Genomic DNA, 21,094 nt, shown 5'->3' with positions numbered 1-21,094 from the left:
TGTTTCTTTTCTCTTGGTGTCAGGAAAGACAAAGACAAATTTGAGCTCTGGGCAAGAAATAGAACAAGGAGAATATTGAAGAACCAAGAGACTTGGTAGAGCAGATATAGCACCCACAGCTAAATATTTAATGTTGTTAGGCTTTGCAGCAGCAAAGAAGCCTGAACCATCCTCTAGAGCAGGAAATGCTTCTTTATTTTGCACCTATTGCTTGTGTTTGGGATGCTTTGCTCTCAAGTGTGAAGACTCTTAGTCTCTTGATCTTGCTTTTCTTAGAATAATTTTTTTTTTTCTAATCTGAAGTGGCTTTTGTCTTAAGAAATAACATTTCCTGAGACAGACACCAGTAGATATCTGCAACCTTGAAGTCTCAAGTGGTTTATAAGCTTTGATCCTTGTCCTGTCCTGTAAGGTAGCTTCTGAGCACCACAGAACTTCTGTTAGCAGGTACATTATTAGGTTCTTGCATAAGAGGAAGAAAAAGCTGTTTACCAGTTCTTGTGAAATGGCTGTTTTCTGCCTGGGTATTTTATATTTTAATTTTTCAATTTTTTTTTTAAAAAAAATGTATTTAAGGGGGTGATTATTGGAAACTACAGACCAGGAATGAAAATTACCCTGTTCCAGTCCCAAGGTCACTCTTCTGTCTTGGGCTACTAGCCCAAGCAGGAGAATTTAAAGGTGTGTAGTAGACACTGTGCAGAGAACTTTTGATTTGAATAGGCACTATCAGCACAGAATAGGATAAAGAAAGTTCTGCTGTGTTTTGTTCCCAGTCTGAGAACATGGAAGTCCTTTTAATGTCTAGCTCAAAGTCTCATGTGGCAGAGAACAGCAGGAGACATGATTTTCTATACTCCAGTATTGTTTCCAATGCTTTACACTTGTCCCATACGTGCATTATGGTGAGATGCTAGTGCAGAGCCAGGAGGTGAACAGCACCCCAGCCCACCACATATCCACAAGACCACATTTATTTCTTGGAAAAGCACAGAGCCCTAGAATACCTGTTTGGAAGGGACCTCAAGGATCATCTGATCCAACCTTTCTTGGCAAAAGCATGGTCTAGACAAGATGGCCCAGCAGCCTGTCCAGCTGAATCTTAAAAGTGTCTGATGTTAGGGAATCCATCACTTCCCTGGGAGATTATTCCAAAGGCTGATTCTGGCATCTCCCCAGGAGTAGCTGGTACCCATTAGTAACTGGTACCCAAAACGACCCCTTTTTTGCTCCATGGCTATTGCAGTATTTCTAATGCTGAGAGCTTTTTCAGCAGCAATTCATGACTTGCCAAGATCTGCCAACTGCTTAGGTATCCAGACACTGAAAAAATACAGTAAACAGCAATATCAGGGTTAAGTTGACTTCCTCAGTAGGCTGTGTTTTGTCTGGGCTCTGAAACCTAGATATAAATATGCAAGCTTGCAGTCTGCTCTGGGATTTCAGAGTTCCTGGCTGTAATGAGGAACAGAGATTTTTGCTTTATTGTAATGTGATTCCTGGAAGATGTGACAGTGGTTCCCAGAGGAGCTTAAATCTATCTGCTTGGCCTTGGAGGACAGTGCTGCACTGGAGTGGGTGTTTGGGTTGCAGCAAAGAAGGATGGCAGATGTATGCTGGAAGGAGCAGAGCAGGAAGCTGCTGGAGGTCAGGACTGTGATCCTGTGTGATGTGATCCAGGGGTGATGACAGCAGCTGGGGATGCTGTTTCATTGCCATCTCCCTCTGCAGCCATTGCACTCCAGGGCACCTGGATGATGCCCTGGACTGGCATGAAGGGGGGTGCCCCATGTGCCAGCACACTTTATGGCTGTGCCTGAATTTCCCTAGACCACAATTTGTGAGGTACCCAACTGATGAAGTAAATGAAGAGCTGTCCAAAAGCCCTGGTAGTTTACTTAGTGTGACCCTGTAAATCTGTAGCAGAAACTGGAGGAAGAAAGCCAACCCAACAAACCAATAAAACCACACTGTTGTGTTGGCTGGGGAGGTTTTTACCTCACCTCCATCAGCTATCAAATTAGGCTGTGGCAATTGATTCCCACACCTCACTGGAGTAGGTCATACCAGAGTTGAACTGGGTCTTCAAGCTTAGGAAAGCAGACATGGAGCCAAGTTAGCAGAGCTCATCTTTTCATAGTGCTTTTGCAGGTGAATACTCATGCTTGCAATTTACACACTCCTGGTTTGGGTTGCTGCTGTGTGTGCTCAGCATAAAATTCCATTCCCTGCTCTTCAGTGCCAGTTGTTTTGTCTTTTCTGGAGTGCTTCAGCAGCAATTATTTAGTTTTCCAAAATGAGATGCTGAATCAAAATAGAGCTTGTAACGAAGAGGTCTTGATGTTGTTTTGCCAGGGTGACCTCAGGCTTGGCAGAAGAGAAAATAGGAGGGCTGAGAGCCTCTGCTATCTCTGTCTGCCTTCTGCTGCCTTGGGGAAAATCTACCCATTTGTGATTTTTCTGGGAGAAACTGCATGAGATCAGCATGGCTTTGAGGGCTGTGGACACCACCTGCACTGAGCAGGTTCCCATCCCTGTGACTGTTCCTCCTGGCAGTGTTGATGCTGCTGGTGGTTATAAAGAAGGAGCTGAGGTGGCTTCATAATGGAAGGTAAATCTGTCTGAAAAGGATGCTCTCAGGTTTCCCTTGGACTGGCCTTGCCCAGGCCCAGTTCTGTACTGGCTGGCTGGACTGGGGAGCTGAGCAAACATGAAGTAGGTGTATACGTTGATTTTCGGGCCAGATCTGTCCTCTGGTTGAGGTCAGCCCAGGGTACCGCGGTTGGGCAGGAGGGGGAACACCATCAGTGGGGCAGAGGAGAGGGGAAGGCAGGGGGTTTGGATGAAGAGGTTCCTGCTCTCCAAGCCTTGTCTATTGGGGCACAGGACAAGGACAGTGAATGGCAGGAACACTGGCAAAAGGTACAGCCATAAGGGTCTAGATAAGGGACAGAGAAGAAACATAAGGAAAGCTAGAAGGAAGTAGAACAGGCAAGGGAGTGGAGGTAAGTGGGTGTGGACAGGAGCTGTAAGGAAAAAGCAGTTGAAAGAAGCTCAAAGGGCTGAAGAAGGTGGGAAGAGAATATGGACAGATGGGTGGTAGAGGAGCTGCAGGGGATGAGGAAAGGCTGCAACAGAAGAGCTGTGACCAGCAAAGCCCATTTATTGCTAGAGCCTGGGACCAAGTCTTTAATGCCAGAATCTCAGCTCTTTTCTGCCGTCTAGCTGTCAGACTCGCTGAGCAAGCGTGCCTGGCTGTTGCTAGCACTGGATCTGCACAGCAGGGCACAGTCCTCTGTGGTGAAGCCTTCCCCTGACAGTGCTGTCCTCTCTCCTCAGAGCTGTGTGTCTGACACCACAGCTGCACTGGTGAGCCAGGGGCTGTGGTGGAGGAAAGCTGCTCCACTTCCATTTGGGGAACTTCATTCCAGTGATGGTTTTGTTCTAGTTTAGTTAGGTGTTAAAACCAGAAGCCTTTTCATTTGAAGGAGGTCACTACTGTTAAAAAATCAAACTCTCAAAGGTTAGGAAATGCTGAATTTTGAGGTCTAAAATTTGTCCTTCCTTATGCTCACGATACAGACTTGGAGATCACACAGATCAGCAAAGACTCTTCTTCTCCAGCCTGCCCAGCTCAGAGCATTTAAGTGATCTCTGAGGAATCTGGGGCCTCAGTCTGGTCCTACACATGTTTTTACCTGCAGTGTCTCTGGCTCTGTATTTCACCTGTAGATGTGACAAGCCCTTCAGAGGGAGGCTCCGCTGTTGCATCCAGAAGGGCTGAGATGATGACTTGTACATCATGGCCCTTGCACACCTTACCTACAGAAGCATCCTGTGTTCCTGCAGCAGGCAGCTAGGGCTGAGCCCAGCAGCTTGTGTGGCTTTGGGCTGTGCTGCATGGGATATGGATGCTGCAGAAGGGAGGCACAATGAAGTTGGGCTGATTTTTCCTCTCCGGTTGCTTTCATGCCCCACATTGTGCCAGTGCAGCTGCTTATGGGGCACATGGCAAACCAGATCTGGGAACTTTTCTGGCTGGAAAATGACCATGTGGAAGGGAGTGCTGGAAGGAAGGCAGGATGCTGTTTGGAGGAAGAGCTGCTTGTATTGGTGTACAGGCTGTTGTGAGCATCAAACCACAGTCTGGCTTTCATCTCCTGTCATCTGAGCAGAAATGAATTCCCTCCCCATGTGTTTCTTCTCCTCTGAGACACTGGGAAGAAAGATGAAAGGAGGTGCAGGTTTAGGTGTCTTTCACAAGCTGTTGGAGAAAGTGACTTTCTTCCCGTTCACCCACCTCTGCTTGTTTGTTAATTGAGAGGAATGAGACATGAGAGCCTGTGGCAAGGCAGAATATGTGCTTATTACTTCTGCTCTTGCCTGGTGGAAAGGGCCACCCATTTGCAAGAATAAAGTTGGTTAGTGGTGCTGGTGGCTATTGAAGCTGGTCACCAGCTGGAGCTGGGGAAACTAGCAGGGTCCTTGCCTCTCTCTACATACAAGCAGATCCAAATCTAAAGCAAGCAACATCCTCCCAGCTTTTTTTAGAGCTGTATTTGTATGGACATGGTACATCTGCCTTTCAAATCTTGGAAATGGAGAAATATGTATTGTGGCATGAAAACCTTGTTGGGGAGGAGATGGGAAGGGGGATAGATCAAGTTTGGCTGGGGTAGCTGTATGGGAAGCAGTTGGGGGACAGCTGTGTTTTCCGACCACACCACTCCTCCTGGCCTGCAGCCCTTGGGAAATCCCTCTAGGAAACAATAATAATAATGATCTGCCCACACCAGAGGGGTGCAGTGTGTGGCAGAGCAGTAATGGTCTGTGCCATCTGTGGAAGCATTTGAGGATGGGCTGTCCAGTTAGGGCAAGTGTGATTTTGCTAGCCTGAGAGCCTGAGCACAGAGTATTTCCTTCCCACATTGCCTAGGTGGGGTTTGCCTTGATGAGAAGAGGTGCTGCCTTTCAGCGGGTACCTTGGCAGCAGTAAGTTTGGAATACAAGAGGCTGAATGTGGGGTTTTTTGACAGCTGCTTTGCTGCAGCAGCGTCTTGCTCAGCCCATGGTGTGTGGGAATCTGCGTGGGAGAGCGACATGGTAAACAACCTGCTTTTGAAGGCTGTTGCAATTTGAGAAGTTATTAGCAAGGTGCCACATGGAAATCTCCAGAGTACCCTGGGACTGGCCGTGTAATCAGCACTGAGGATGTGGCCAGACTGCTTGGGCTGGGTCCGTGTGACTCTTGGGTGACCAGTTGACCCGGTGAATCCAGGTGTTGCACAGAGGGGATTCAGGTGTTGGTCATCCTCCCAGGTGAGCACAAGGCCAGTGACCTGCAGGGACTGAGGAAAGGCTGAGATGTCATACAACAGCAATCAAAGGGCTCCGACAGCAGAAAGAGAGAATTGTTTAACTTGTCCTGCTTAATTGGCTCTCCCAATTAATTTGTTCCTGACTAGATTCCAGTTGCTCTTTTGGTTACAGTTTGCTTTCCCACTGAGAGGTGCAGTGCCCCTGGTGAGGAAGGCTTGAGGTTTTGTCCTAGGGATGGCTTCTGTGTTGAGGAACGTGGTTCTCATTTGTGGACTTGCTGTGAAGCTGTGGGTCCTTCTGGATACAAGCTGCCTGATAGTCCCATTTCAGCTGGCTTTCAGTGGATCCTGGGGGTGGTTTTTTTGTGCATTTTGTCTTATGTTGCATGAAGAATATTTTCCTGGTGCTCCTTTGAGACAGATGTTAAGCTCAAGTCTCCTGGAAAAGTTGCACTGCCTAAACACAAAGGTGTAAGCTTTAAGGAGACTTAGTTGAGTGTAAAACCTTGCGTGGCCACTCTAGTTCTGATACTGAAACAGCCAATTTTAACTCTGAAGCTGGCCACATGCAGCCCCAAAGCTGGGTGTCCCAAGAGCATCTACTTGAAAAGAGCTTTAAACTGCATCTGGTTAAAAATAGGTTTAACTTTGAGCTCGTGCTCCCTGTGTGGGCAGGTCCTCCCACGAGCGTGTGGTGATACTCGCTGTGGAGCCGCCTACAACATGGGAGTTACTGGTGGTTGTAACATGTGTGAGCCCCGAGGCGTTGGGAGCAGGGGAAGGTGCAGGATCTCCCTGCCATTCCCCCCAGCCTGCCAGTGCTGCTCTTCTCCCGGATTTTGCACAGGTGCTGGTGGCTTTGGCCTATAAATGCTGTCACTCTGCTAATGCTGCTTCTGCTCTGTAGCCAGTGTAGTTTGAAGCCTCCCAAAACCTACGGGGTGGGGGGCTTCTGGTGCACGAATTAATCATGGAATAGATCAAAGTTACTTCGTTAGTTTTATTTTCCTGTTTTTAATGAATAATGTATTTAAATGGTTTCCTTCCCTAATAAATCACATCTCAACATTTTTTTTTTCTCTTGAGTTTAATAGGTGGGAAGGACTAACAGGGGGTTTTACAATGGAAATTCACTTGCTTGAGCACAAGGAAGTAATAATGATTATAATTGGCAAGGGGAGGAGGGAGAGGAATCAGTTCGTTAAGGTTTTAATGAGCAATGCAGTAAGGAGTATGAGGTACCCAGCAGTATTTGCACATCTTAAAGTAAGGAGGAAGATTGTCCCTGTCTTATGATACAATTGAGACTCCGAGCAGATGTGCCTTTCTGCCTGAAGCTGAGGAGGGGAGGTGGTTGGTGCTGCCAGCTTCTCACTGTTCATGTGGGTCAACTTAAATTTTTGATAAAATGGGGTTTTTTTTGTTGCTGTTATTGCCTGCTCTTACCTAGATTAACAAGACAGGATTGGGTTATGGAGGGTTGCAGATGGAGTCATGCTGGCAAGTCTAAGGTGGTAAGGAGGGGAGCCCGTCATGGGGAGGTGTCCCAGTACCCCATGGGGTACAGCTTGGGTACTGACTGCCTCTGGCTAGGTACAGGGGCAGATACAAGTTGATCTCCCAGTTCCAGTGTCTGCCTGGGGCTCCAGGGGCTCTGTTCAGTGCTCAGGTTTCTGCTGCCTCCCTCAAGTCCCTCCTCTAATTTAAAATAAAATCCTTCTTTCCTGGCATCTCCTCTCCGTGCAAGCTGAGACAGTTCTCTGCTATTATCACTCCAGCCTGGTCTTCGTTGCAAACAGAAGTATCATGAGGTTACCATCTCCCAAATTAATGCAAAAACTTGCAGAGATGGAACGATAAAACAGAATGCAGGTAAAATCTTTCTTGCCTGTGGAGAGAAACAAGCACGGGGTGGAAAACGGGGCTGTCCCCTTCCTTCTTTCACACTTGTGTGGCTGTAAAGAGAAGGGAGAGGGAAATAGCTGTCCCCTTCAAACACATCCTCCTTGGCAGCCAGCAGCTCTTCTGCAGCCTGTGGCCTGGAAGGCACGAATGGGCTGGCATGCAACCATCTCAGATTGAGAACCTGCTCTTTTATGGCTTGTTCACATTCCCTGAAGTCTTTTGTTATCCTCAGCTCATTGCTACTCACTTCAGAAATGAATGGAAAAGCTCTTCCATCCGTGTTTTCCAGGCTGGTGTGGGATGCTGCTGCAGCACCTTGCTGCACAGCTGCAGCATCCACAAGCAGACAGTTTAAAGAAAATTTTCCCAGAAATAACTTGTCAAAGCAGAGGTGGAGAAGAGTGTTTCTGCACTGCCCCATGCATGTCTGAAAACCTGTGTGACAAAGGCGATTACAAGGATGCAAAACAACCTGTATGATATTCACAGCTCCTCGCCAGACTCGAAGTGGCAGCAGGATACTTGTTTTAAGAGTTTCTCAGGCTGCTGCCTTCCTCCTCTCTCATGTTCCTGCAGACTTCTATGCAAACAGATAAAAAGCAGTTATTCCTCCTTCAGCCCCAGCACTAGGCTCTGTCATCTGCCTTGCAGCCCTCTCCCCTCCCTCATGCATGTATGGCTCCCTGACCACCATGTGCCAATCACCCCAGCTCTGTAGAGCTGTCCTGGTGTCCCTGGCACTGCTACCTTGGAGTGCAAGGGCTTGTGAATAAAGCAAACTGAACCTCCCTCCTTTCTTCCCTCCCTCCAAGCAAAGCTCCTGGACCCCAGCTCCCCACAGGAGAAGGGAACAGTGAGGTTAGAAGTGATGGAGCAGAGCTGTGGCTGGTAAGCCTGGGAAATGTGGACATGTTTCCATTTGGCTTTGTGGTCTCTTCCTCACCTGCTGGTGCCATCAGAGCCTTGGCATCACTGTGTAGTTGTAGAAATAACCCCCATGATGGGCTTTGTAGCAGCAGCTGAGCACTGTTATGCTCACAGATACTGCTGAGTAAGTTTTGTTGTTCAGCATCAGTGCTCAAACACTGCCCGTGACTGAGAGCTGAGATGAGGTTACATCCTAGACCTGCCCGGAGAACAAGGAAGATGAGTCTGCCCTACTTCAGCACTTGGACAAGAAATGGAGACCATGACTCAAGTGCAGATTTCTGGGTGGTTTGGTGCAGGGATGATTACATGGTTTTGTATTTCCAAGACTGCTGATAATGCTGTTTCATACTCGTGAGTGGGAATTTTATATATATATATATATATATATTTAAAAAATTCAGAGCATCACTGTTCCTTCTTGTTCTTGCAGACAGTATTATGAGTTGGAATCTTAAAAGATGAACTGCCCATTAGTGTGGGTTTTCTCTGAAGTCCTAGTAGAAAACAACCTAGTTCTGCCAGCGCTAGATGGGTCTTTCTCTGCTATTCATACAAAACTTATTCAGAGGAGAAAAATTAAGAGTCTCAGAGGAGAAAACAGCAACTAGATCAAACATAAGCCTCAGCCTGTGTTTGATGAGCTACGTTTGATTTGCAATGAGCCTCCCCTGGGATTGGGGCTAGTCTGGTCTCATGTGCAAACTAGCAGGACAGGAACTGTGATGGATGTGAAGTGGAGGAGAAATGCTGCATGGTTAACACAGCCTCCGTGGATGTGGCTGTTTCCCAGCTGGCTGATGCACGTGTCCAAGTGACTTTTGAGGGGAACTGAGAACTGCAGCAGTTAGGAAAGGTTTTTGCTCTGCAGCACTAATATTAGGGAAGCAGAATCACAGATTGACTAGGTTGGAAAAGACCTTTAAGATCATCCTGTCTTGTACCCTCCACAGTCAGTGATGGAAGTACCACTTTGGGTCACAGCCTTTAAATCCTTTTCCCTTTTCAGAGTCAGGCTGTCAGCCTCTTCTTTAATACTCTGTTGTGTTTATCATGTTTTAATTAGCAAGCCTTCCTGTGGTCTTGACCATCCACGGAATTATGGTGATAAAACTCCCAGTTAAAAGATATCAAGCCTTTGTAGGGGATTTTTGTCATAAGATACCTGTTTTCCAGCGTGGAAAAGAAACATCTTGGTTCATCTTGGTTTTGCTTCTGTTTATATTCAGCAGATGTGAGGAAGCCTGCTGTTAGATAAATATTGAGAGAACACCTCCATTCTGATGGCTGGAAGGTGGTGGGGGGTGTCTTTGTTCCCCCCCCTTTACTTGATTTGTTTTATATATTCTTTTCCTAAAACACCCAACACTACTCAAGGGTGTGCATGGGTTAGCTCAGTGTTTAGCCTGATCTGAAGCAGTTACTCGAGGTAAAGGGTCTGCTAATCCACTACCTTGTTTTTAATAATCTAGTAAAGTCAGTGGTTGGTCTCTGCTCCACATTTGTGTATCACTCAGTGCAATGGGATCTTGCTTGCAGAGCTCTCAGGGGAGCACAGGTTAACGTGTATACTGGCACTAATAATTAAAAAAAAGCTTAATTAAGTTTTAATCTATTAGCATTATTGCTTTGAGGCTTTTTGTGTTGCTTTTTTGAATATCTTTATTTCTTTCTAAGAATAATTGCACTGATGTGTGTGGGAGTATAGCACTAGAAATGGTCCTGTATCAGGATGTGCCCAAACAACCTCTGCCATGCCAGCGTTGTAGTGGCAGCTGACAGCAGGACAGTGGGATTGGTTTCAGATAGATGAGACCTGACAGGCTTTGACTGCGAATAGTTACACAAACAACACTTCATCCTGCAGCTCTCCTTGTCTTGCTGCTGTAGTTATGCCACCCCTGTAAGGACTTACCTGAAATAACTCCCTGGAATAAAAAATGGGGAGAAGAAAAAGGAGAGGGGGGAGCACCTCTGGCTGGGAAGGGCAGGGTCAGGTATGTTCCTGGGGCAGGTAGGGTGGTGGAACGAGGCTGCTGAGTGGTGTGCTGGTGGCATGTGATGTCCTTGGATGACTTGGTGGGTTATTTATTCTCCTCTTCCTCCACGTGCATAATTTCCACTGCCATAAACATGTGTTAGGCATGAGTGGAGAGGAGGAAAGAGGAAGAGGCTGCTTCGTGTTTAACTTTGTATTTACTTTTGCACATAGGCAGGCACAGTGAATACCCCATAGTTAGAGACTTCCAAATTTAACCATGGATGTGGACAACTCCCTTCACTGAGCAATTACTTGTCTGCTTTTATAGCAGCATTTGGACATTTGAACCATTCATGGTGGTTGTTGCTTTACCAGAGATTAGAGGCTTTTAAAAGTCTACATCTCCTAAAGTGATTTAGAGCTGCTTTGTTTTGTAAAATGCTCTCCATGTGCTGGAGTAAAATACATATTCTATAGGAAACTGACTGGAATGCAGAACATGAGCAGGAAGATGGGATGGCTTTACATCCCCTGGCACTAAAGGTGAGAGGCATGGGGGGCTGCTGCGTTGGCCACCTTGCCTACCAGTGGATCTCAGCACCGCAGTGATGGTTGTTGGATGGGATCTCTCACCCAGTGGGAGCTGTTGGGCAGGAGCGATGGGTGTGAGCCAAGGAACTGCCATCCTGGCAGTTGGGGAGGATGGTCTTTAGGGGGAAGGTGGTTTTCATACCTGTGTGTTCCACCCTTTCCAAATCACTTGTTGCCTTGTTGGAGGGTTGAACTTGCCTGCTCCACCGTGTGGTGTGTGGGAGGGGCGAGTGTCCAAGGCAGCTGAGAGGGATTTATTCTGTAGGATGTGGGTTGTATATGTAGATCCACTCACTCAGGCAGTGGATGGTCTAGTGCAGCTATGCTTGGGACTGAGGTGCAGCTCATGCTGCACCATGCTCCTCTCTTCCTTTTCCCTTGAGACAGCATCACGAAATGATGTCTAGTGGGAGGTGTCCTTTCCCATAGCGGAGGGGTTGGAACAAGATGATCCCTAAGGTCCCTTCTAACCCAAACCATTCTGTGATTCTATGAAATGAGAAGAGCTGATTGTGTGTGAAAAGTAATCCCAGCCTTGCTGAGGTCAGTCTCCTGCTTAGTAATATCTAGATTTTTTTTAATAATGTAATTTGAAGTGAATGTAAATGTGGGTGAGGATCACCTGGAAGATGTGCAGCATCTGGAGACAGATAGCAGGGTTAATGCAGCCAAGTAGTGTGGGAAAATGTGAAATTTGAGGAATGTTTTAAATATGAATTATGCTTTTAGAAAGGAAGAAACAAAAAACCTGTGGCATGTGTTTAAATGAAAAGTGGGTCTGTAAGATGGAATCTGTTGTCCTGGGTGAGATGTTGGTGGCTGGAAAACATGAGATGGGCTATAAATACAGCTCAGAGGAGAAGGCCTAAAGCTGGCCATAGATGTGATCCACTGGTGCAGTATGGAGACTTCCTCTATCACCCATGGAAAAGTGAGTGCCAGTCACTTTTCAGTATTCCCAAACCATTTCAACATTGCAGTCTCTCTGGAGGCAGGCAAACCATGGGGGTGCACAGTGCTGTCCCAGTGGGTGGCTTTGCAGGCCATCTTCAGGTGTCACCCATTCCTGGTGCAAAGGACTGGTTTGCTCCTGTGGGCTTTTCGCTGCAGGGGAGAGCACCAGGGTGGCAACCACCCCATGCTGATCCTGGAGAGCATCCATAACAAAACCAGAAACTACATGGGCTAAATTTGGAACATACTTTCTTAAACTCTGGTAACTGAGAGTGCCTGAATTTAAAGGGCATCAGCTGCTGGGCTTCTAATGGTGCAGCTGGTGTGGAGCAAGCTGGTCACTGGATTGCTTCTCTAGGTGATTTACTTATGTGCTCACTGCCCACTCACAAACCCTTTCCATGCTCTTTCCTTTCCATGCCTTGGAAGTTCTCCTGTACATGCTGAACACCAAGACAGGATACTTTGCCAGTTGAGGTGTTTGGTCCTGATCCAGGAAAACACTTAGGGGTATGCTTAAACCTGGATCAAGGAGGTGTTCTTTGAATTTAAGGGTGGGCAAATTCTGTCATGCTGTAGGGAATTACTTTTTTAATTATTCTCATGTGAAGTTGCAGGAGGCTTTGGCTAAGGAAAGCAACTGGCTCCTGATCCTTCTTTTGGGGAAGGATTAATTGGTTGACCTCTTGAAGCTCTTCTCAGCCATGTTTCATGGGTAACGAGGCTACTGAAATGATTGAATGTTTGGAGGGGATATTAAACCTCTGCACATCAGCGCTCGCTTCTGGAGATCAAAATGACATCTCATGTGCAGGAAAGAGGCAACTTATCTTCCAGCTGCAGGGTTCCTCCATCTTGCTGTCATGTGTTTCTGGTTGCCCACTAACAGAGGCAGGATGCTGAACTAGATGAACTGATGTTCTGATTCAGTCTGGCAATTCCTGTGGTCCCCTGTGTCCTGTTGACTTCAGTGAGAATTAAACACATATTTAAGCCCTTCCCAAGCAAGACAGGCTTTTCTCTGTGTCTGTCTGCCCAGCTGCTTGAAGCTCTGCTGTGAAGCAAGCAGGTTTCTGTTAAGTGCTTGGACCTCCCCACCACATCCTTTCTGTGTGTGTGTGTTTTAATGGGACAATTCTAATTGAGAACGTGTGCTTCCATTTTAAAAATAAACACTCTGTGTTGCAGTTTATGCTGTCAGGTAGGAGGTTTCCATTAGTGCCTGTGGAGGGGTTGCATGCACACATGGCAGAAAAAAAAGCCCCTTGAGCTTTCTGGCTTGCTTTGCTTCTAAACCTGTGTTGCAAGAGTACCAAGAGGAATACATCGTGTGGCTTGTGGCCCTTTGAAGTGGCTGGGTTCAGCACTGACAGGATGGCTTCCCTTATCTCCTACAAAGAGGACTGGGAAAGGGGCCTGTGATGTGGGACTCTTACACTTCAAGCCTTGATCAGGTTGACAGCTTTCCCCCTGCCCCCTCCCTTTTTATTTTTCCTCAGTGGTTAATCAGCAAAGCTGGAAACGTTCTGCACCCTTTTTAATGGGTAAATGGAGTGGTGTGGTTGGGTGCTGCCACCAATCCACCACTCTGGGATGAACCAGTGGGAAGGTTACAGACCTCCTGTGCCTTCCTGTGTCATTACACCCATGCAGAGGGTTTGGCAGTGCCAGGCTTTCATCATGCATCCAGTCTGTGCTCAGAACGAGCGATGAGGATGTACACCCGTGCTCGATTAGCAAACTCCAGTGCCTGTCCCCAAAATGCACTTGCTAGTGGAGCCTTCACTTTGCAAAGCAGCTAACTTGAAAACTGCAAATTTAATTTCTTCCTTCTGAGGCAAGTGTGCCCCAGATGAGGCTTTGATCTGGGAAGCTCAGAGGAGTCTGACCCAGCCTGTGCACAGAGCCCAGAGAGCAGCTGGCTGTGTTTTACAAGTCAGATGGCTGCTGCTGTATGGGAATGGCTTTCGTGGTCTAGAGCTTGGTTCTGCCTTTTAAGAGTGACTTGTTTTGTGTAATTGAACTTTGCCAGGAAATTGTTATGTGGCTGAACTTAACCCAGGAAAAAAAATCAAATTTTGAGACAGTTTGGATCTGAATGCCATCAGTTTTGGGTCCCTGCTTCCCAGAACGTGAAAATAACATCTGCCCTTTGGAAAATGAGCCCTTTAAAGAAAGCTGAGTGGCACAGAATCAGAGAATCACAAGAAATGGAGAAGACTTTTATGATCATCAAGTCCAACCGTTCATGTCCTATGCTAAACCATATCCCTAAGTACCTCATCTACCCTTTTTTTAAACACATCCAGGGAAGGTGACTCAACCTCCTTCCTGGGCAGCCTGTTCCAGGCCCTGACAACTCTTTCAGTAAAACATTTTTTCCTAACATCTAATCTGACCCTGCCCTGGTGAAGCTTAGTGCCATTGCCCCTTGTCCTATCACCGGCCACTTGAGTAAAGAAACCATCTCCCACCTCTCTACAACCTCCTTTCACATAAGTTGTAGGCACATATCAAACAACTCCCAGTCCTTGAAGAATCAGGCTGTGCCTTTTTATCCAATGCAGGAAACAAAAATTGGTACAAATGGTGATACACAAGTGTAGTGTGAGAACAGGGAAGGGGGGTAGATGCACTTCACCAAGCAAGGCAGTGCTTTGGCTCAGCAAGTGGGCACTGGGCAGTTGGTTGCAGTCCCATTTTCAGGGATTGTTGCCCAAAAGGCTGTGATTTATAACCCCCTGTTAGCCTTGAGCTTCTGATCTTTGCAGCTTGTGAATTAATGGGTTAGTGACGTGTCTCAGCATGGGAGAGTAGTGAGAGGGAGATGGGAAGAGGCAGTTATTTCTAGATGAAGAACATAATTTTGAGCTAAAGAGGCCTTTGCAATTAACATCCTTGCCTGTCCCAGGCACTGTCCTCACTGACTCTGCTGCCCCGACTTCTCCTTCAGAGATGTAATTATGGCCTTTGAAAGCATTTTGCGCCTGGCAAATCCAGGAGGAACAATGTTCATGTTTTCTTGGGTTTATTGTTGGTTCTCTCCTGCCCCCTGCGCAGGGACCCTCCCGAGGGATCGCATTTTTAAGAACCTGACTCGGAAACGCCAGCGGGCGATGAGACGGCGAGTGCACCAGGTGAACGGGCACAAATTCATGGCTACCTACCTGCGCCAGCCGACCTACTGCTCACACTGCAGGGAGTTCATCTGGTAAGAACAGCTCCCAACGCCCTGGCGTGCAGCTTCCCCCCTCCCTCTGCGCTCTGGGGGCTGACATCCCACCCCTAATCCTGAATCAGCCACTTGGCACTTTACCAAGGGCCACTGATGTCAACCCCCTTGGCCATCAAGTTTAACAAGGTACATTTATGCTGCAAACTGGGGTTTACTGCAGAGAGGACAGCGCTGATGCTGGAAGCAAACTGGGAGGGTGTGGGGATGGGGCCATGCTCCTCAATTGTGAGCATCCAATATTATTTCAGGAAAGGAAAAATTAGCCTAAGCAATCTGAAGAAAAATCCCCAGATATTAACTTGAGCAGAGGTTTGTGATTACACTCTGAAAAAATCGGTTGCTTGAAAGACTAGAGAAAATGCCTGAGAACAGAAAAGCCATCAGAGGTGTGAGGTGTGGGGTGATACATGTGGGGGAGTAGGCAGAGCAGGGAAAAAGCCTCAGATATGTCTCAAAAGAGCACGGAGTGGGAGAGATAATAACAGGGTGTAGGCTGCTGGGATCAGTCTAATAAGTGTGATGTGTGTTGTAATAAAGTGAGGGATTTCAGAAACCAGAGTGAGGGGGAATGTGGGGAAAAACATGGATGTTCACAGCCTGCTCTCACAGCCCTGTGCTGAATTGTTGGGTAGTCTTGTCCCTGGGGATCTGGTCATTTGGGATCCTCTTGCATTTTGGTTCTCTCCTCTGTAAACAATCTGCAAGAAGCCTGCCTTTCTGATGTGAAATTATGTCCATATTTTGTTTTGAACAGGGGCGTGTTTGGGAAGCAGGGATACCAGTGCCAAGGTAAGATGCTCTGCTCCTGCATGGGGGGGGGGTGTAGGATGTGCTGTCTCAGGGCTGCGCTCCTGTGCTGCTGGGATATCCTGTGGTTAAAAGCTTCTCTGAAGTCACCATTCCTCTTCCTCTCCAAACTGTGCATCTGAGCAGCTGTCAGACTGATGGCTTGCAGGACTAACCACCTACAGTCACACAAACACCTTGGGTCTAGTTGCTGTTTTCCCTCCTGTGTAGATCCACTGAGTTACTGAGTATGTGCAACACCCAGCTAGACCTGAGAGATCCAGGGACAGTCTGCAGCTGGTATTGGGACACAAAGTACCCTACTGGAATGGCCACCCTCTTCCCTCCTCTCCCTATGGAGTGAAACTAGGGATGTGATTTCCAAGGGCAACCTCATGAGCTGGCCCAGAACTGCTGTATGAATGCTTGTTTTGGCTGGGTGGCTGTATAGATGTATGTGGTGCTTGTTTGCACTTTGTTGTTCCTCCTTTCCTTTCTTCTATGGTAAGATATATATTTTTAATAAGTTTTTATTACTGCATTACTTGGCTCACAGATGCATGGTCATTCAGCATAGCTTTCTAACACAGCCTCTTTCTTGTGCATTGTAGTAGGGCACTGGTATCCTCATGAGACAGGCAGCTTCTGGTGAACAAAATGAACATCCTGCACAAAATACCTGGGTAAAGGTGAATGTTACTGATAGACCATTATGAGTGCAAGCTCGAGTCAGCAACAAGCTGAATAGCATGGGACCCTGTAATGCATCTGCAACATGTTGGCCAGAGAGGGTGTGGACACCCCCACCCTGTTAGGGTTCAAGGCCAGTTTGGATGGGGCTTTGGGCAGCCTGGGCTAGTGAAGGATGTCCCTGCCCAACGCAGGGGGTTGAAACTAGATGATCTTGAAGATCTCTTCCAACCCAACCCAGTCTGTGATCTGTAACTGGCAGTTTCCATTAAAAAATCTCTTTGCATAGACAGTAGCCATGGCCCTTAGTGGTGATTACAGTGCCTGCTGGGTCACAGACTGGAGTTCATTCTAGCCAAGCCAGCTTTAGACTTGGAAAGATCCCAAATTTGTGTTAGGGCTGATTAGCCCTCTTGATGGGAAATAGCTAACTAGCCTGGACACAGCACCATTCTGCTGCAGTTACCAAGCTTCCCAGACCAAAACATTGCACTGTGAGCCCTCATGACAAACTAACCTGGGCAGGACTCACTTGGATATCCAGTGTAAGAAGCACTGTACCACTGAGATGCAGTGATGGATTTTTGTGTCTCAGACCATTTGATACTCTCATGTTGTCTGTGTATGCTGTGTGACACTGGGTAATTATTTCAACAAGGGTTTTTTTGGTGTTCATTTGAGAAGTTACCCTGTTGTTTCTCTGTGCATCACCCATATTTTATGTAGGCAGCTGTTTTCTGGGATGTGTGAATGATCTGGTGCAGAACTGCTGTTGCAGTGTGTTGGAGAAGCACCTCCAGATCCAAGTGACCAATTGATTTTCACATCTTTACTGTGTCCTGATGATACAGCTGAGCCTTGAAGAACCCAGCTCATGGGTTGATGTGTTTGAGTCTTTCAACAGCTCTTTTCAGCATGCCTCTCTTCTCTCCTAGTATGTACCTGTGTTGTACACAAGCGCTGCCATCATCTAATTGTTACAGCTTGTACGTGCCAGAACAACACCAACAAGACCGATCTGAAGGTAAAGTCATGTCAGTTACTTTGGATTGTCATAATTTAGGAATCCTGGGGTTTTCTATAGGACAACACCCAGCAACCCAGTAGAATTTACTCTTTATTATCTTTATTTGTAGATTTTAAAGTGAGGGAGAGTGATAGAGACATGTATAAAGGCCATGTAATATCATCTGGTGGCTGTTCTGTTAATTCCCATAGCTGGTTGGACTAGCACATAGTTTAGGAAGACGAGGTGTCTTCATTGGAAGACATTGAGAAGTAGCAAATCCACTGTTTCCCTTGGTAATTTTCTTTCATGATTAACTGTGGTGTCATCAAAATTTGATGCCCAGTACTTAGTGTGGATTCCTCTGGCTTGGATACCTAACCACTGGTCTTTGTTACGCCTCTTTTTTTCTTCTCTGGTAACTTAAAAGTGCCCTTTTAGTCATTGCTCCACACCTTTTCTCTGTGAAATTATTTATGTTGTAATACCCCCCCCCCCCCTTGCATAACTGGTGTTCCTGAAGGTTTTCTTTATTGCTAATTTTGCCTGTATTTGACAGGAGTAACAAACATCCCCACCTAAAACTGCCCTGTGCATTGCACATCTCATTTCTGTATCTGGGAATTGTTTAGTAACTGAGGAGAATCCAGCTTGAAGCCTTTTTAACCAGGAGGTAGCTCTGCATCAGAGTCCTGTGCAGAAACCACCTTTTCAGTGCAGATGAACAATTGCCTTTGCTTGCTCCTGCCTCCAAAGTGCTGAGCTAGGCTTCTTAAAATGACCCCTTGCCAAGCTGGGTGGAAATAAGTGAAAATGCCTGACGCTAAAGTGTAAGTTAAATAGTGAGCCTCCTCATCCCTCTTTTAGGATTGTGAAGGGGTTTTAAGAAAACTAACAGAAGGCAGAGATGAGGAGGCACTGCTAGCTTAAAAATCATTGTTCCCCTACTTTGCTTTGTGAATTTGTGGGCTGCCCCCCTATCTTGCAGGATCTGCATGTTGAGGCATGGAATGGAAAGTAATGAAGAGGTTAAGCAGGGTTTCTTTAGCCCATGTAACAATTTCAAAGGTGTCTTCTGAGATCTGTGAGATTCACAGTTGGAAAGGAAGGAGGTTAAAAAGGGGATGAGAGCAAGTGATAAAGTGAAATGTGGGCCTGGAATGAAAGACTGTTAATAACAAGGAGGGTGAGAAGAGGAATGAGAATTTTAGGAGGAGCTGAGAGAACTATTCTATATTAAATTTAATAAAAACCACATTTTGACCTAAAGTTACTCGTTTGCACACAGTTAATAATTTGAGAGCTGGTTAGTTACAAAATGCTGTCGCTGACATAACTGATGTGTGGCACTCCAGTGTGATGGGTTCATGATGAGGTAATCCACACTTCTAATTCCAGCTTGGTTTTAAGAATTAAAAATTGGCTTGGCAGCCCTTTTTAAAATCTGTTTTGTCAGGTGGTCCAGCCTGAGCAGTGAGGAGAACAGAGTGGGCTCCTGAGGTTGGTCACCCACTGTTTGCTTGTGGTAAACCTCAGTGAGCTGGGGGGTTGGGAAGTCTTCTGACTTGGAATTATTTTCATAGTTTTGCACTTAAATGCTTGGATGTAGATGTACATCAGTGTGTATATGTATATATTTAGATTTTAAATCTCTGCTTTACTTTTGGTGTCTCAGGTGACCGAGCAGAGGTTTGGAATCAACATTCCCCATAAGTTCAGCGTCCACAACTATAAAGTCCCGACTTTCTGTGACCACTGTGGTTCCTTGCTCTGGGGAATCATGAGACAGGGCCTGCAGTGTAAAAGTAAGCAGCTTCTTTCTGTAATCTTTTCACAAAATATATACCTTTTTAGAGTCTTGATGCGCTGTGTGGGCTTGATTTGAGCAACCTTCAGGAGAAGCTGAGTAATGAATATTCATCTTTGCAAGAGTTAACAGAAAAGCTGATCTACTTTTTTAATCTCAGGCTTCCAGAAGGACTTTGCACTCTCAGCACAGCTTTGTTTAACTAGCATTATTACAAATATTCTTGGCTATTGCTGCTTCCTGCGTTCATTTTTCCCTTTGCCTGAAGACTTTTCCTCAGCTAATGAGACAAGGCAACAAAAAGGCATCCGAGGAGTAAAGAAGGTCATTGCTTTAGGTTGGCTACCCTGCCTGCCATGAGGTTAATTGATGACAAAGCATGGCCTGGTGTTATGTTTTTGTTTCAGTGAACCAGACTGTGAAATTATAAGGGCTGCAACCACCTTCCATTTGCCTTCATCTCCCACAAGAGGGTGCATGCGTGCCTGTGAGCAGCAGCAAAAAGACTAGTTTCCCACTGGACAAAGTATCTTTAAAATTAGTTATTTGCGAATTCAGGGGATTTTTGATGTGAATTATAAAAGCCTGATTTTACCTGCAGGTATATCTGTGATGGCATTTCTATACCTGACAAACTTGTGCTTCAGGCTATGTGGCATCCTACCCAGAGCTCGGGGTATATTCCTGATTTTCAGGAGTTTATTTTTCTCATGAGAGTCCTAATTTGCTTCTGCTGAGACAGTGACAAAAATCCTTTCGGGTTAAACACACAGGGTAGATCCCGTTGGGTATATTTCCTGAAGCAAAATTGCTAAATTATTTCTCAGCACTAAATCCATCCAAGTTTTTTTTAATTGTTCCTTCCCTTTTACTTCCCACCCCTCTGATCACCCCTGTCAGTCTGTAAAATGAACGTCCACATCCGATGCCAAGCAAACGTTGCACCAAACTGTGGGGTGAACTCAGCAGAGCTTGCTAAAACCTTGGCATGCATGGGTCTGCAACCAGGAAGCATTTCTCCAAATTCGGTGAGTCTTTTTCTTTTCTTGGTTTTTATTCTTTTCCCCCTCTTTTTTCCCTCCTCTGGTCACAACACTGACAGCTGAGTCCTCATGTGGGTGCAGGAGAAGCCAGGGACTTCAGGTACAGCAGACGGTGTTGGGCCATGGACTGCAGGAGTAGGTTGTTGGTGTCTGTGGCTGGTGGCAAAGGCTTCCCCTGGAAAATGGATGTCTTGTATCCAGGTTTATCCTGGTGGAGGCTTTAATCTCTAGCTGTTGCTTTGTTGTATGCCTGCATTTCACATGCTGTGACCCCATTCACTCTCTTCTCTGGCATGAATCAGGGGAGAATGAGACCCCTAACTAATCAGTGATGGATGCAGTGTTTGCCATATCTTTTTTTACTGCAGGCACAGATGCTTTGCCTGCATACATGGGTTCTGATAGAGCAAAAGAATGCTCAGCAAAGAGCCTAGGTTCTCTTCCCAGCTTTGTCACTGCTCTTCTGAGTGATTTTTGGGGGAATCCATTTCACTCTTCACTAAAGTTGCCCCATCTAAAATCTGTGGTCCCTGTTAAAACATCACTTCTGGTCTTTGCTGTCTGAGACAGGGTCCCAGTGAGAATGTTGCTAGGTCTGGGACATACATGTACTATTTCTGCTTGTCAGTACCTAAGGCATCCTAAAAATCCAGCTGTTGTATATCTGAATCTATTTGGAGAGTTTAAAACACGCTGCAAGAACTCGAATAAAAATTTCCATAAACGGGAATGGGAATCAGAGCTGTCAGTTGATAACAAGTCCTTTTTCACCACGTTTCTTTGCTTGAGACCACAGTAACCCATAATAAAAGTGGTCTATTATTTTTTTTTTACCAAAGAGAAAATATTAA

At 46.2% G+C, this 21,094-nt stretch overlaps 1 protein-coding gene across 1 annotated transcript in view; it reads left to right on the top strand.

Annotated features, from left to right (window-relative positions):
• Positions 1-21,094, top strand: part of PRKCH (protein kinase C eta) — a gene marked incomplete at its 5' end in the record, with an annotated part of 117,799 nt that overhangs the window by 34,611 nt on the left and 62,094 nt on the right. Inside the window, 5 exons of the mRNA XM_084270557.1 lie at positions 14,737-14,887; positions 15,666-15,700; positions 17,323-17,411; positions 19,069-19,198; positions 20,101-20,228. Of these exons, the coding sequence (XP_084126683.1) occupies positions 14,737-14,887; positions 15,666-15,700; positions 17,323-17,411; positions 19,069-19,198; positions 20,101-20,228 (533 nt within the window). The remainder of the gene's footprint in view (positions 1-14,736; positions 14,888-15,665; positions 15,701-17,322; positions 17,412-19,068; positions 19,199-20,100; positions 20,229-21,094) is intronic.

This window comes from Gallinula chloropus (assembly GCF_964237585.1).
Source record: "Gallinula chloropus genome assembly, chromosome: 14".
NCBI lineage: Eukaryota > Metazoa > Chordata > Aves > Gruiformes > Rallidae > Gallinula > Gallinula chloropus.
This window is presented reverse-complemented; position numbering and strand designations above follow the sequence as displayed.